Source organism: Onychostoma macrolepis, chromosome 13 (assembly GCF_012432095.1).
Source record: "Onychostoma macrolepis isolate SWU-2019 chromosome 13, ASM1243209v1, whole genome shotgun sequence".
Lineage (NCBI taxonomy): Eukaryota > Metazoa > Chordata > Actinopteri > Cypriniformes > Cyprinidae > Onychostoma > Onychostoma macrolepis.
The window spans coordinates 14,629,814-14,644,910 of NC_081167.1; the positions used below are offsets into that span (position 1 = coordinate 14,629,814).

The window sequence follows — 15,097 nt, forward strand, 5'->3', positions numbered from 1 at the left end:
AGTAGGTCAAATTAATGTCAGTTGAAATTCAGTAGGGATTCTTAAAATATGTATTTTTTTTAACTAGAAAAGCAAGGTTTGTCAGGACAAGCTTTAAATGGTACCTTGAGTGATGGAGAGTCTTAAAGTTTTTTCAAGGTTCTTAGGCCGTAACCACAGGCAGATAGATAGACGAATGCAAATTACAAGGAAGCCAATTCTTCAACTGACCTTAAATGACTGATAAATAACATCCTGTTTTGCTAAATTCTTAATATTATGGTAAAAAGATGTTGTGGTACATGAAATTTGGATACTAGGTATCCAGAGAGGCTAGTGAATGGAGTTCCATTCCCTCCGTTCCTGAAACCAGCAAGTAATCATGAACAACTAAAAATGCAATTTTGAATGATCGTCCAAAAGCAAAACATTTCTGGGAAAAGGAATGGTAGAAAACAGTTTGATGGATGTTTTTAGAAAGAGGAATAATAGATTTAAATAGCGCTTGTCATTCTTGACAATGTCCTCCCGCATTTTCTTTTGTGCATTAATACAAATACTTTGTTAAATGTGCATATTCTTTTAGAAGCCTAATAATTTACCCGTTTGCATCTGCAGAAAGGATCGTTACACATTTTTCTTTTGTGTTAATGTTTATGTCGACTGTTTGACTTCTTGGGTACATATCCCCTTGTAATTTCACCGTTTTTTCATTATCTAATTTTATGCTTAGTGTTGCAACATAACAGTCTGATACAAAAGCTTGTGCTTTCTGTTTTGTTTGCTCGATGATAAACTGCATCTAAAGTAATTTATTCCAAAATCATCAAGTACATCAGCAAGGCTTGCAAAGTCATTTTGTTTGATGAATATAACAAAACGCCCTTGAAAAGAGGTGGGCATGGTTAAGTAATCGCTTTTGTAAGGTCAATGCTGATTTTTTTTCACAACACTTGCTTTCACCGTAATACAGCCCATCCTATCCTAAGATGGTAGCTCTCACAAAAACTACTGTCCAGATTTGAAGACTTCCAATTTAAGCTTGTCCCAGTTGTGTTAGTTATTTAGTCTCTTTGTCCTCTCCAGTTAAGTCTGGCTTGCTAATTGCTGTCCTGTAATCCCACAATTAACAGAGCCTGTGCAGCAAGCATTATCAGGAGATCAGCAGCGGCCAGCGACAGTGAACCCTGCTGGAGCTCTTCAGCATGCAGCTCACATCAGTAAATCAGCTTAGTTTGGGTAATTCCTTTTCAGTCACTCATAATACATTCTGTTTTTGCACTATTTTCAGAGAGACAGAGAGAGAAGCCAGCGTTCTCAAAAGCCAAACACAAGCAGCGCTTTATCAGCACCGCCGCCCTCATTCTCATGTAGCACTCTGAGAAAAGGATGGGTAAAATAAACACTTTAAAGACATAGTTTAGCCACACTTCACATGCCCAGTTGAAGTCTGAATGGGATGAGAAGCAGCAAAGTGCTTTTATCTTCATCCACACTAAAATAAATGCATAGATTTGATAGACAGAGTTCAGCTTTTTTTTGTAGTTTTTGATTTCTTTTTCCGTTTTTTCCCTCTCAGCTGAGATTAGAAATGCCAGGAAGACGACAAATGGTGGGGGAGGTTTTATCCTTTCTTCTTTGGTTTTGTTCCGTCTGTGTTTCATGCACTGGAGTGAGTCTATTTGGTGTTATTCATGGTGAATAATCAGAGGGGGGCAGCGGCCTGTGGAATTTGACGGTCAGCATTGTGGTGTTTGGGTAGCGAGGGCTTGACCCTGGGGTTGCTGGGGCAGAGAGGCTGAGGAGAGGGTCCTCGCATGGTCCCCCTTCATCTCTTTGTCCCAAACAATTGTGGTTCAGAGAGCGAGCATTGCTGTTGTCAACTTGCAGCCGTCTCAAATTCAGGGGTTCGAAATTAAAGCCACAGTCTCCAGCTGTTTGTAAAACATTTCCTTTGATTAAAAATAAGCTGAGCTTTTTTTCCCCACCGTCCCCCACAGCTTGTAAATTCTATAAATAATTTGCATGTTAATTGCCCCACAGGACTGAATCTATCTAAAGATTTTTTTTCTGCTATTGAAGCGTTTTGTTATTGTAGAAGCAGTCTGTATTTTTTCACTTGAAAATTGGATGTAGCAGGTAAGCTGCAGGCTCATTAAATTTCTCCACACATAGTAGCAGTTTAAAGTGCTCTTTTTTTCTTTTTTTTTTTACTTAGTATTGATTGAAGTGGTCTAGTTTTCTTTCAGGTGTGTGTGTGTGTGTGTGTTTGTACAGGCAAGATGCCCATGATGCCTGCACACCTGTGGCTCAAATTCAGTGTGACCTTGGGCCCTAATGATATCCCCCTCCTCCACTTTGTCCAGAGACCTTAATTCTCTGCCTATTGTGTGTGGAAGCCCCCTGCTGGTCACTTTGCTCACTGCACCATCAGCCCTGTAGGCTAATTAGGGCTGTTTGCCAAAGCAAGCATCACTATTTGCTCATAGTTGGGGTTAGAGGTTGAAAAAGGCCTTTAACCACAAGTATTAAAATTAGGTGTGTAACATGTCCTGCACAATTTGTGCTACAGGAATGACTGAAATCATGTGGTTTGTTGAAGAGAGTTGCACTATTATAAGACTTTTTACTTGGCTGTGACTTACATTTAGGTTGGGACCTTAGGCATATCTAGGGACCAATACATGATAGATACTTGGTGGGCTCTTTTAATATTTGTCATTAAACAAACACCAGAACACCCTAGCAACCACAAAAAAAGCAACTCACCAATTGTGTACAACTAGCTTGACAACCACCCACATAACCTTAGCTTAATGAATTTTATTTTGTGAAAATGTCAAAATGTAGTTTGGTATAAAGTGGTGTAGATGCATTTACTTTTCAGCTGCTGTTTTGATCGAGTTTGGATCTGATTTCTGTTAGCGGTCAAGATACAAGACAAAGGCAGATTGAGTTGTTCTGCCATAATTAGGTTAGAGCAGAAAGAAACTGGAGTGATGGAAATCTGAGAGCCCACTTGGCCCACATGCAAGCTCAGTCAGTATGGATTAGGGGTCAGAGGCCATATTGGTCATGGGTCAGGGAGGCATGGCAGTCTTACAGGGTAATTTATGCAGCACCACAGAAACTAGCTCCCTCTTGGTTGCGTTGTACGATGTCTTGCGATGTAGATTTAACACAGTGTCTTAACCAGGTGCCGTGCCATCATATGAGATTAAAACCATCCATTTCATGTAAATTCCAGTTTATCCTAACCAACTTTGAAAAGCCATGTGTGACGTACAAAAGTGATTTTGCTACTCTTCCAGTGTGGACACAGTTGAGCACAGGAAATTATTTTTTGTGAATGTGTGTGTGGCATACAGTATCTCCAAGGTGATAACATCCTTATGCACTCATTTACGCCCTGTCTAATCAGTCATTTTTCTTGCTCTCACACATGGTTTCACATTTACGCACTCCTTCATTTTGCCCTCATTCTGCCCCATTAACACGGCCATCGTTTAGCAAAAAAAATTCTGTCACAGGATATTGAGACAAGACTTTCCATTTGCTGCTAATTAAAGAACCATTCTAATAAATTTCTGACTTCTCTTCATTTCCACTTTTCTCACACTTTAGAAGTACATATTTAATACCAACAGCATTTTAATTGCTTGAGGTTGGCAAGTCACTGTGTGTGTGTATACCGGTCATAAGTTTGGAATAATTAACATTTTAATGTTTTTGTTTTTTTTAACAAGGCTGCTTTTATTGCAGTGAAAATACAGAGAAAAATAATACTGTGAAATTGTATTTCAATCTAAAATGTTTTCTATTTTTATATATTTTAAAACGTAATTGTTTCCTGTGATGTCCTGTCATTACTCCAGTTCAGCAAAAATATTTTCAACATTGATAATAAATACCCTTATTTTTGATAATTAAGCAATAATAATAATAATTGATGATAATTGACCACCAAATATGTAAATTAGAATTATTTAAACTCATTACGAGGGAAAATGCAGTTCTCTCAAACATGCATACGCCATCTTAGGCCATCAGTGGATCTTTATTAGTTAGCAGTGACATTTTGCTACCTTTCTTGCTTTTTGCTTATCTACTTTCTTGACTGTCTGTTATCCCTTATACTTGTTCTCTCTGCGTCTTATTTCCTCCCTTAGTCACACTCCCCCATCTCATTTCCTCCTGTGGTCATGTGTACCATTACTCTGTAAGCATGTTTGTTTACTGACAAGAGCAGTGTAATAAGAACAAGATATGCACGGCCATACTGATCATTTCCTGGTCGAGTTCAGCTCTGAATAGTTCATGATTTGCATTCTCTGACTCAAATGTGAAAGCTACTCTCTTGAGAAGAGAAATGCTCAGTAGTAATTTTGTCCCGGCTTCAACAGCACATGCCATGTGAAACCATTCTGCTCAGTGATTCAGGGCTGCTGTTCCCCCTCACTCATCCCGTTGCTTTACCATACAGATAATATAATGTTGAATTGGATAACTGACATGGGTGTATCTCTGTGACCTCATGAATCGCAACGTGTTGTGATGGAAACCTGCTGCTTGTGCGCACTTGTGTTTGCTTGTGTGTATGTTTTGAAATGATTGAGAACTGGTCATTGAGGTTAGAGTGCTCCCAGGCTAATAATAACCGAGGTTTCCGTATCAGGATGTGTTCCTCTGTAGGGTTCATTCTGAGGTTGATAAATTTATTTCTTCTGAGCACTTCTCCGCCATTCTCCTTTTCTCTTGTAATTATTCTTTGCCTTCTTTCAGACAGGTGAATTACCACATTAAGATTCTCTGCATTTATTATTAGCTTTTGAAGGTGGAAGGGAAGGTCTGTCTCTAGTTTCTAGTGTCTTTTCATTCCTTATGCTTTTTCTCTCATTTCCTTTGTTTTTCTCTTTTAGCTTATCACCCGTCCTAGACAAGGTGCCTTTGACCAAAGCACAGGCTATGCTTGTTCATCTGTGGGAAAAACGATCCTTTAAGTGCTAGCCTGATTTATAGTTACAGCATGGCTGGCATTGATCATGTCAGAGACTGATAGCTGGCTGTAAGCTGACAAAGCCTCTCTTGGTGGGGAGAGGAAGGAGAAAATGTGCCTGCGATCCAATGATTTCCGTCTCCAGCGTCTTGAAACTCGATCTAACTGTAACTTGCTCTTTCCTATGGAGGTTAGTTAAGATATTCTCAAGTTTACAAACAGTGCGTTCCAATCAACTTTTTGAATTACCCATCATCTGCCCTCCCATGCTCTAATTAGATCTATGTGGGTCCAAAGTTCCCCTTTTAAAGTGTTCCAGTCACTTATCTATAAGGTCAGTGATCTCTCTCTCTCTCTATCCCACCTGTAATGCTGTCGTACTGGAGGACAACGGCTCCAGGACTATTTTAGGAGTTATGAGAAAAAAAGATGACTCCATGGTAATGTACTGTAGTGATCCACATCAGCAGTCACACTAATAGCAACTTCACATGGCTGCTAGGAAGTATGAGTGAAGCAATATTTGGTCTAGGCTACAACCACTTCATCAGATCTGCTTGCTTGTCCCGTTTTATCCACTCTTTAAAGGTAATGTTTGGACTGATTGCATCTCTTCTCTCTCTTTCTTCCAGGCTCTGACTCATCCTGCCTAATGGTGAATGTGCCGTCCATGCTGGGCCTCTACAGGGGGCAATGTTCACCATCCCGCCCCAGTGGTGAACACCCTCAGAGCATCCACTGCTGAGGCCAGTGGGGCAAGTGAAGCACAGGCCTTGAAGCACTCCAGTAAATCCCAAAGAGCCCTTTGCACTGAGAAGCACATGCTTATTTGAAAGCTCGGCGCACAGCAACGTAAAAGTCGGCAGCAAAACAGCTGATCCTCTGTCGAGTGGTGGTGGAGGAGGAGTGTCAAGAGTGATCAAGAAACCCAATCCTCTTATCCCAGGCCCAAGACGCCAACCGAGAGCGAGTGCACTCAGGGAACGCGTGGTGGGGGTGAAAGAGCTGACTGACCTCATTGGAGGACTGTGGCTAGAGGCAGCAATCAAAGCGGAGACACACGTCATGGGCTATGGGGGCCATGGTGACCTAGCATAAATGGCTACTCCTGACCCAAAGCTTGTGCCGGTGTCTGCTGCTCAACCCTTTTCCTTTTTCCTTCTCTTTTCCTCTCTGTTGTCCTCCTCTTGCTCTGAACACTGCGACGGTCCGGCTCTCACCCTCCCCTCTGCCCCCCTCTCTTCCCAGGTCCCGCGTTTGCGCTGTGGCCATGGGGCTGTGGAAGTTAGTGCGGGGTGTAAGGCAACTCGAGCTCCACCGCCTTATCCTGGTGCTCATCATCTTTTGCCTGCTCTCTATGGCTTTCCTGGCCTACTATGTCAGCAACAGCCCTAAAATAAAGGAGGCGCCCCCTTTGCCCTTTAGTGACTGTGGTGGGGTTGTTGCGGCCGCACCAGGAGGGCAACGGGCTCCTCTTTTCCTGCCCCCTTTCACAGGCCGGCAGAGGACGGTTAAAGCAGTGGATAACTCTCGAACAGAGCCTGTGGTGCTGGTCTTCGTGGAAAGCATTTACTCTCAGCTCGGACAAGAGATTGTGGCTATCCTTGAGTCCAGTCGCTTTCGATACCACACTGAGATTGCACCCAGCAAGGGGGACATGCCTACACTGATGGAGCGTGACATCGGCCGTTATGCCCTGGTCATTTATGAGAACATTCTCAAGTACGTCAACTTGGATGCTTGGAACCGTGACCTGCTGGATAAATATTGTGCTGAATTTGGTGTAGGCATCATCGGCTTCTTCAAAGCCAACGAGAACTCGCTGCTTAGTGCCCAGCTGAAGGGCTTCCCGCTGTTCCTGCACTCTAACCTGGGCCTACGGGACTACCACATCAACCCTGCCGCCCCATTACTGTACATCACCAAACCCAATGAGGTAGAGCAGGGCCCGCTCCCCGGCGATGACTGGACGGTCTTTCAGTCTAACCATAGCACCTATGAGCCCGTGCTCCTGGCTGCCACAAAATCCTCAGAAGCACTGGCCCATTTGGGCCCCCATCGAGCCCTTCATGCCACTGTAATTCAGGACCTTGGCCTTCACGACGGCATTCAAAGGGTGCTGTTCGGCAACAATCTGTCGTTTTGGCTGCACAAGTTGATTTTTGTGGATGCCATAGCGTATCTGACAGGGAAAAGACTCTGCCTGTCCTTGGAGAGGCATCTGCTAGTTGACGTGGATGATATATTTGTGGGAAAGGAGGGTACACGTATGAAGGTGACAGATGTGAAGGTGAGTGTCTTTTCTAACTTAGTTCATGCAAAAATGAATATTATGTCTTAATTTACTCGCCCTCATGGCGTTCCAAACCTGTATGACTTGCTTCCGTGGTTTAGAACCCTGTGAGGATGAGTGAATGATTTTCATTTTCGTTTTTGGTTGATCTAACCCTTTAAAAGTTCTTAGGCTGCTCAGTGTTGTTTACCTATGAACATTCATATTGATCTCTCATGCTCTTCATCTCAGCCAGTGTGTAACAAGCAAAACTCATGTTCTTGAAATGGGTAACATAATGTATTGGCTGAGAGATAACATGGTGCAGTAATGATGCTTTGAGCACTGTCATGGAGATTCAAGGCTAAAACAGCTAGTACTCAAAATAATGTGCTTGTTAGAGCAAGGGATAATTGCTCTCTTTGGACAATGTGCCTATTAACCTCCTATTTATTAGCATAGTTGCCAAAGGGGCTGATTACATAGACGTATGAATCCCTCCCAGTGCTCATCATCAGATTGAGTAGAAGCTTTCGGCCTCCTGAAGTATGGTAACCGCAATGCTGCCCATGGCAATGCTTTCAGGAGCCGTAAATATGTAGTATACACTTGCAAAGATAGATACCACCCAGTGCTTGTCCTCTTTGAAGCCAGACAAAGTAAATTAACAGCTCTAATAAGAAATAATAGGGCAATTAATGTCACATTTGCTTTGACAACATGAAAATGTTTCTTCAGCAGAAGAATCTGCCTCGTCTGTCTGCTTACTGAATCAGTCAAGCAGTTAATTAGCCCGCCATCAATTATATTTGACAAAGTTAGCAGTTGGCCATTTTAAATGTACTTTGCTAAAATGGTGAATGGATAGACATGTGACATTAGAAGAGATGTCAGATATTTCTCTTATGTGTTATTACTCTGCCTTTATCATTTTAAACTCGTTTGACTGACTTTGTGTAACACAAAAGAGGAACAAAACCATGGCAACTTTGTTCAATATATTGAATGTAAAAGCTCCAAAATTACAAATAATTGTAATATCAAAAAATGATTAGACCTACAGAAGTTACATTTTAGTTGAACTATTACATTTCTAATAAGTTGTATAACATGCGTGGGAATCATGGTCATACCTTGGAAATATTAAAACCTACCTTTAATAAAATGTTTTCACTCGTTAAGCTCGTCCTCAGGATTCAGGAAAGACGTCTTTAATCTAACTGAATAATATCTCACCTTTTTGGTGGTTCTTGCATCATCTTTTTTTTTTTTTTTTTTTTGTATAAACTAATGTTGTGGTGGGTGCTCTCAGTGCCTTTACTCAATTTCATTTTCAGCAAATGTGCATGCAAATGTCTATTTAATATTTTTGTTATACTTTTGTTTAAACCACTACTTTTGTATACCACTGTATACAAGTTAAGCTCTCTCAATAGCATCTGTGCCCTTACAGTGGAATTTTACAGAGCCAGTGATATATGTTTGAACCATAGACTTCCATTGTAAGTGCATTTTTATCAACACATTTTGTTTTTGCAGATTGAGGGATGAGTCAGTTATTTTCTGTGGTAATCAACAACATACCACAGATGCTGTTGATAGAGCATAACTTGTATTTAGCCCTGAACATCCCTTAAAACCCAGCCTGTTACACAACTGGTGCTATTTATTATTTACTTGTGAAAGAATGTTTGAAAATATATGCAGCAACTCATTTCCATATGTTTTCCTTTTACAGTCAGTCTTAATCATGATGGTTACTGGGGACAGTACCTCGGAGCAAGGACACAGTTTTTAGTTCACCCATGTTGTTCTTTTTTTTTTCCCACAGATAGCATAAGTGTTTTGCAGAAATATGTGTGTAAAACAGATTATCCACCCACAGAACTGTGTTTATGTTGTTGTTTTTTGCCAGCATTATATGGTGATGTATTCCATGCCACCTGGCCTCAAGCTGAACAAGTGGGCTGTAATCACCTCAGCCAGTGGTGCTGCATAGAAAACTCAAACTGTGTCTAATGGTGGACTAATCGCATCTATTCTTACTCCATATGATTTTTCAGAGCTGAAGCTTATTTATTTCCACCTACTTGCTGCACATGCATATATGATGTCCATATGTACACACAGTTCAATGCTATGTATGTTAATGTATACACATTGTACTGAATCTATGGGACAACTAGATTATTTCAGCATTTTTAGCTTGTATGTTTGTTACAAATAGCGCAGGTCATTGGGATACTGGCAGAGAAAAAAAACTTTGGGCATCCTAAATAAAATTCTGTTAGAAGTGAATTATGGAGTGCCACTTAAAAACAAGACGACACAATTATTAATTTGTTAAATAATCAAATGCATTTCATTTTTAATTAAATTTCAAATATAAATTAAACATTTTTTACATTTACAAATAAATAGACACAAAAATAGTATAGTTCCTGTTTAAAATTGTACTTTTAATTGGTTTAGGCAATGATTGCTGCTATATAATAAGAGTAATGCGTAGTTGTATTGTGTACTTGAGAATTTTGTCTTTATTTTTACAGTTGTGAATTTGAGCTTCTTGACAATCCAGCTGTACTTAGAGATTTCTTGTGACTATTGAGTGTCAGCTGTACGGGGAGAAGAGATGATCTATAAGGGAATGACTGTTTATCCCATGTTCGCTGTCAAAATGTGATGCCTTGTGCATCCGGCTGAATCTCATATCAGCAGCCATCTTGAGCCCTAGTCTGTTAGGTCAAGAGATAATCAGATGGGCTATGGGAAGAAAATAGGATTCAGGTATGAAAATGTTTCAGTAGTGTTGCTTCAGTGCTGAGCCAAGTCTGTTGTGACAGCAAAGGTCAGTGGTGACAAGCTGTCCTGACCTCTGGCCCTCTGTCCTCTTGCCATATTGGCTGTTACTCTTACTCTGTCATAACTCATTGAACAAAGTTATTGATTGTGAAAGGAAAAACACACTTTTTTTTCTTTTTTTAAATTGGTAGCAGCATTTTTTATTTTTTTTCCAGACTAACTCTTCTTTTATCAACCTGTCAAAGGTGATTCACACTACTGAATCTGTCCACGCTGGACATCGCTCTGCAATCTTGGATGGCTCGCAGATTGCCGTAAAAACAGCAGGATTATGCCGACATGCTGAGCAAACACACTCAAAGCAGAACAAATATTGGATACACTCATACTCAGGGACACCGGCGGCTCTTAAATCAGCGAAAGATGCCATCTCTTCATTGCGAAGCAGCAGCCCTCTCTCCCCAGCAGCGCGGCTTGATTTGTGATACTGCCGCAGCTATCGGCCCGGCTTTGTGTTAGATTTGTGCGGGAAGCGACACTATCTCTCCCCGCCGTCTGATTTGTGCTGGAACAGCGCTGTAATTCACTTATACCCCCGTATCACTCTCAGGCCTTGAAGGGCTTGATGGCAGGATCATTTTGTATTTCAAGCCTCAGAGCGCCGTCATTAGCTAGATGTGCGCAGTGATGCTAAGTTATGAAATGTGTTCATTTCGCAAGGATGAGTTTAGATTGATGTTAAGGCTGCGGCTTCATTCGCACGTCTGACCTGCCCGTGGGTAGAGGAGATTTGAATGCAAATGTATATTTCTCATCCCACTCAGTCTGTTGATCTGGCCGATGGCCTGAAAGTTCTTCTTTCCTTCATAGGACTGAATTGGCACCACAATGCCATCTATTGGTGACTTTAGCTCATGCATTTGTTAATGTGAATGCCTTAAGTACTGGTGAGATTCGTTTAACACTACTGTTGTTGTATTTGCCTTCAAGCATACCTCGGAGTAAAGTCAAATGTTGTTGTTTTTGTTTTTGGCATATTGCTAATCTTATTCCACAGATTGTAGGCAGGACTTTGATAGTGTGTTATTAAAGTGATAACTCTTCTTCTATTTCAAGGCTTTGCTCAACACACAGAATAAACTGCGGACGCTAGTTCCCAACTTCACCTTCAATCTTGGATTCTCCGGGAAGTTCTACTATGCAGGTACACTGCAGGAGAAATCAGACTTTTTTTTTTCTTGTTTAAATCTGATTTTGTTAAACCAACGAAAGAAGTTATTTATGGCCAGATCTATTTTTGTTGTTGTTGTTCAGAATGAAGTCACTTTTACTTGCATGTCAACAATAGTTGCAATGCAAAATTTGGCATCAGTAAAGTTTTTTTTTTATTTTTTATGTTTTTGAAAGAAATATGCTCACCAAGGCTACCTTTATTTGATCAAAAATACAGTAAAACAATAATATTGTGAAATATTAAAATTAAAATGTTCTATTTTAATTTTTTTTACATTTTTAATTTATTCTCAAAATGTAATTTTTATTATGTGATGACAAAGCTGAATTTTCAGTAGCTGTTACTCCAGTCTTCAGTGTCACATTACCCTTCAGAAATCATTGTAATATGCTGATTTGGTGCTCGAGACATTTATTATTATCATCAATGTTAGGAATAGTTGACCTGCTCAATATTTTTGAGGAAAATGTTATCCATTTTTGTTCAGGATTCTTTGATGGATACAAAGTTCAAAAGAACAGCATTTATTTTAAATATATGTAAAATTATTACGTTATAAATGTCTTAACTGTTACCTTTTCCCCAACTTAATGCATTATTAGAGCATTAATTTCCTTTCAACAACAAAAAAAAAAAGACATTTTGCTTACCCCACACTTCTAAATGGTAGTGTAGATGCATAGGGTGAATTTGTAATTCAAATAAGGGAAAAATCCAATATTAACACACTAATCACAGAAAAACATGAAAATGAGACTGAATAACAAAAATGTGATTTAAATCAGATTTTGAACCTTTTTTCCTCTTCAGGCTATTAAAAACTACTAAACAAACAGATTTTTTTGAAAGGACTTTTTGGCCCAAATGTGTTTACTATTAAACTTCAGCAGAACGTATATGTGTTTTTGCAGGTACAGAGGAGGAGGATGAAGGCGACGACATGCTGTTGCAGCACCGGCATGAGTTTTGGTGGTTTCCTCACATGTGGAGTCACATGCAGCCGCACCTTTTCCACAATGTCAGTGTGCTGGCGGAGCAGATGAGACTCAACATGCAGTTTGCACAGGTTTGTTGGTAAAATTATACATCTTAAAGCTAAACTGTTTAATTTCTGTGCCACTAATTGCCCCAAACAGAATTGCAAACATAATATTACCAAATCTTCCACACTTCTACCATTGTTTGGACATACAGGTGTTCCCATCCCTCCATTGGCACTCCATTTGTTGAATGTCTTCACTCTTCAGCCAACCTACATTACAAAAGACTTACATATTCTCTTCTTTAAGTATTAAACTTGGATAAGCAAATGCATTTTAACACAAAATTAGTTTCTTCGATCTTTTCCATATTAGTTTTTTCCCTCCATTTGTTGTGTTGCGACAGAGGAGCTCGCTTTGTTCCTTCATCATTGTGTTACTATTTACAGCCATTATCACTGTTGTCGCAGAGATGCGAGTATCGATTCTCTGCCCGCCAGCTTTATCTCATGTTGGTATTTCATTATAGATTTGTATTAGCACTTTTTCATTGGATCGGTAGGATTCTCTTTGACCTTGACTCAGAGTGCATCCACCAAGGAGATTGTGAATTTGTCCTGTTGAAACGAGCCCACCCTGGTGTAATGATGGTCATTGGAGTGGGATATGGACCGCCGGCAGACAGACACCGAGAGGGAGTGCACCGTGAATACTAACCAGCCTTTTCCTCCTCTCGCTAATCCTTCTGTCACATCCTGTCTTTAGAGCAGACACTGACATATGCCTTCTCCTGCACTCTGCTCAATGGAGAAGACACAGCTCCTTCATCAAGGTTTAATGAGCCTGCAAAGGGCCGTCCTTAACTCGGGGCTCACAGTTTGTGCTCACACACACACACACACACACACACATATATACACACACACACACATATGTTTGTTTTAGTGGTTTACGGGGACTCTCCATAGGCGTAATGGTTTTTATACTGTACAAACTGTATGTGCTATTGCCCTACACCAACCCTACACCTAAACCTACCCCTTACAGGAGACTGTCTGCATTTTTAGATTTTAAAAAAAACACCATTTTAGTATGTTTTTTAAGCCTTTTGTTTTACGGGGACATAGGCAGTGTCCTCATAAACCACCTTCAAATTGTAATACCTCTGTCGTACCCATGTTATTATACAAATTTTGTCCCCGTAAACCACAAAAACCAGTACACAGACACACGAGTGAGAAGGAACACACACGTGGAGCTCTTAAAGTGGCACCTTGGACTGGAAGTAAAGCCCTTTGCTCGTCTGGGGATGTGTTTATCTACCACCCTCCTGTGGCGTTAGAAATAACTACGCCTCTTGACACACTGAGTTAGATTTTTCTTCTGCAGAGAAGCATAATCAAAAGCTTCTCATACGCACACACTCTGATGACATGTCTTGTTAACGACATCTCTAATGCGTCTCGTATCGACTTTTCTCCTCTGTTCTACTCCCGTTCGCCCCATAAGTCTTGGCAGTGCAATTGCGAGTGAATTTCAAGTGGAGAGTAGCTTTGTGATTGATCTTCATGAGCGTTTGTTTGTCTCTTGTCATTACAGGAGCATGGTATTCCTACAGACATGGGGTATGCTGTGGCCCCCCACCATTCAGGGGTGTATCCTGTACACAGCCAGCTGTACGAGGCCTGGAAGAGCGTATGGGGGATCACAGTGACCAGCACAGAAGAATATCCACACCTGAGACCGGCACGCCATCGTAGGGGCTTTATACATCGTGGCATAAAGGTAAAACATTACCACTTCATTGTAAAGCTTGATGATCTTATACAAGAAACATGAGGAGAGAAACAGTGAAAATGATCTTTTATGTACAATTTATTCAGTATTCATTCACAACATAGTTTGTTGACATCAATTTTTTTTTCCACATTAAATTCCTTTTTATAAAATAAGGGCAGTCAAGAGATTACAATTTGAATTCATTTAATGTTTTAATTGTTACTGCATTACTGCAGTTCCTTTTTTTAAAACAAGAAAAAAGTGTAAATGTGAAAGTGCACGTTTTGTGGTTTAAAATGGCATCTATTATATTTGCATTAATTTTATTATTATTGGAATTTTAAAATAACTATTTTCTATTTTAATATATATATATAATTTTTTTTTTTTTTTTTTTTTTTTTTCCTGTGATGACAAAGCTCATTTTCAGCAGCCTTAACTCCGGTGTCCCATGATCCTTAAGAAATCATTCTAATATGCTGATTTGGTGATCATGTAACATTTCTTATTATCAGTTTTGAAAAGAGTTGTGCTGCTTAATATTTTTGTGGAAACCATGATACTTTTTTTAGGATTCTTAAATAAATATAAGGTTTACAAGAACAGCAATTATTTGAAATAGAAATCCTTTGTAATGGTAAAAATTGTCTTTACTGTCACTTTACTTTTGATCAATTTAATGCATCCTTGCAGAATTAAAATAATAATTTGTTTAAAAAATAAAGACATCTTGCTGATCCCAAACTTTTGAGCAGTAAAGTGTCTGTGATTTAGTTTTTTTCACATTGCGTTGAGTGTGAAAGGGCTTTTATTAATAAAACACAAGCAGAATGATTTTCTCTGTAAATCTTGCATTGTTCAATTCATTGCAACAGTGTATCCAATAATGATTTAACAAACAATATAGAAATTCATTTTGCTTGTGCTTTATGAATTATACCCAGTGTTTTCAAATCCAAGAAAAATAATGCTAAATAATGTTATTGTAGCTTGAGCTCAAATTGAGCCCACCATGATCAGATTATATGACTAATGGCTGTTTCATTCCTTCTAAT

General features: G+C 39.7%; 1 protein-coding gene across 11 annotated transcripts in view; it reads left to right on the forward strand.

Moving 5' to 3' along the window:
- The window catches only part of ndst2a (N-deacetylase/N-sulfotransferase (heparan glucosaminyl) 2a), a 140,384-nt gene that overhangs the window by 109,582 nt on the left and 15,705 nt on the right, over window positions 1-15,097 (forward strand). For 10 of the 11 annotated variants that reach the window (XM_058796232.1, XM_058796231.1, XM_058796234.1 and 7 more), the window contains 4 exons: window positions 5,608-7,265; window positions 11,166-11,253; window positions 12,195-12,349; window positions 13,863-14,048. In XM_058796232.1, coding sequence (XP_058652215.1) covers window positions 6,246-7,265; window positions 11,166-11,253; window positions 12,195-12,349; window positions 13,863-14,048 — 1,449 coding nt within the window. In that variant the 5' untranslated portion in view covers window positions 5,608-6,245. Of the gene's footprint in view, window positions 1-1,112; window positions 1,219-5,607; window positions 7,266-11,165; window positions 11,254-12,194; window positions 12,350-13,862; window positions 14,049-15,097 lie in introns of all 11 variants that reach the window. The other variant, XM_058796236.1, reaches the window with a different exon arrangement.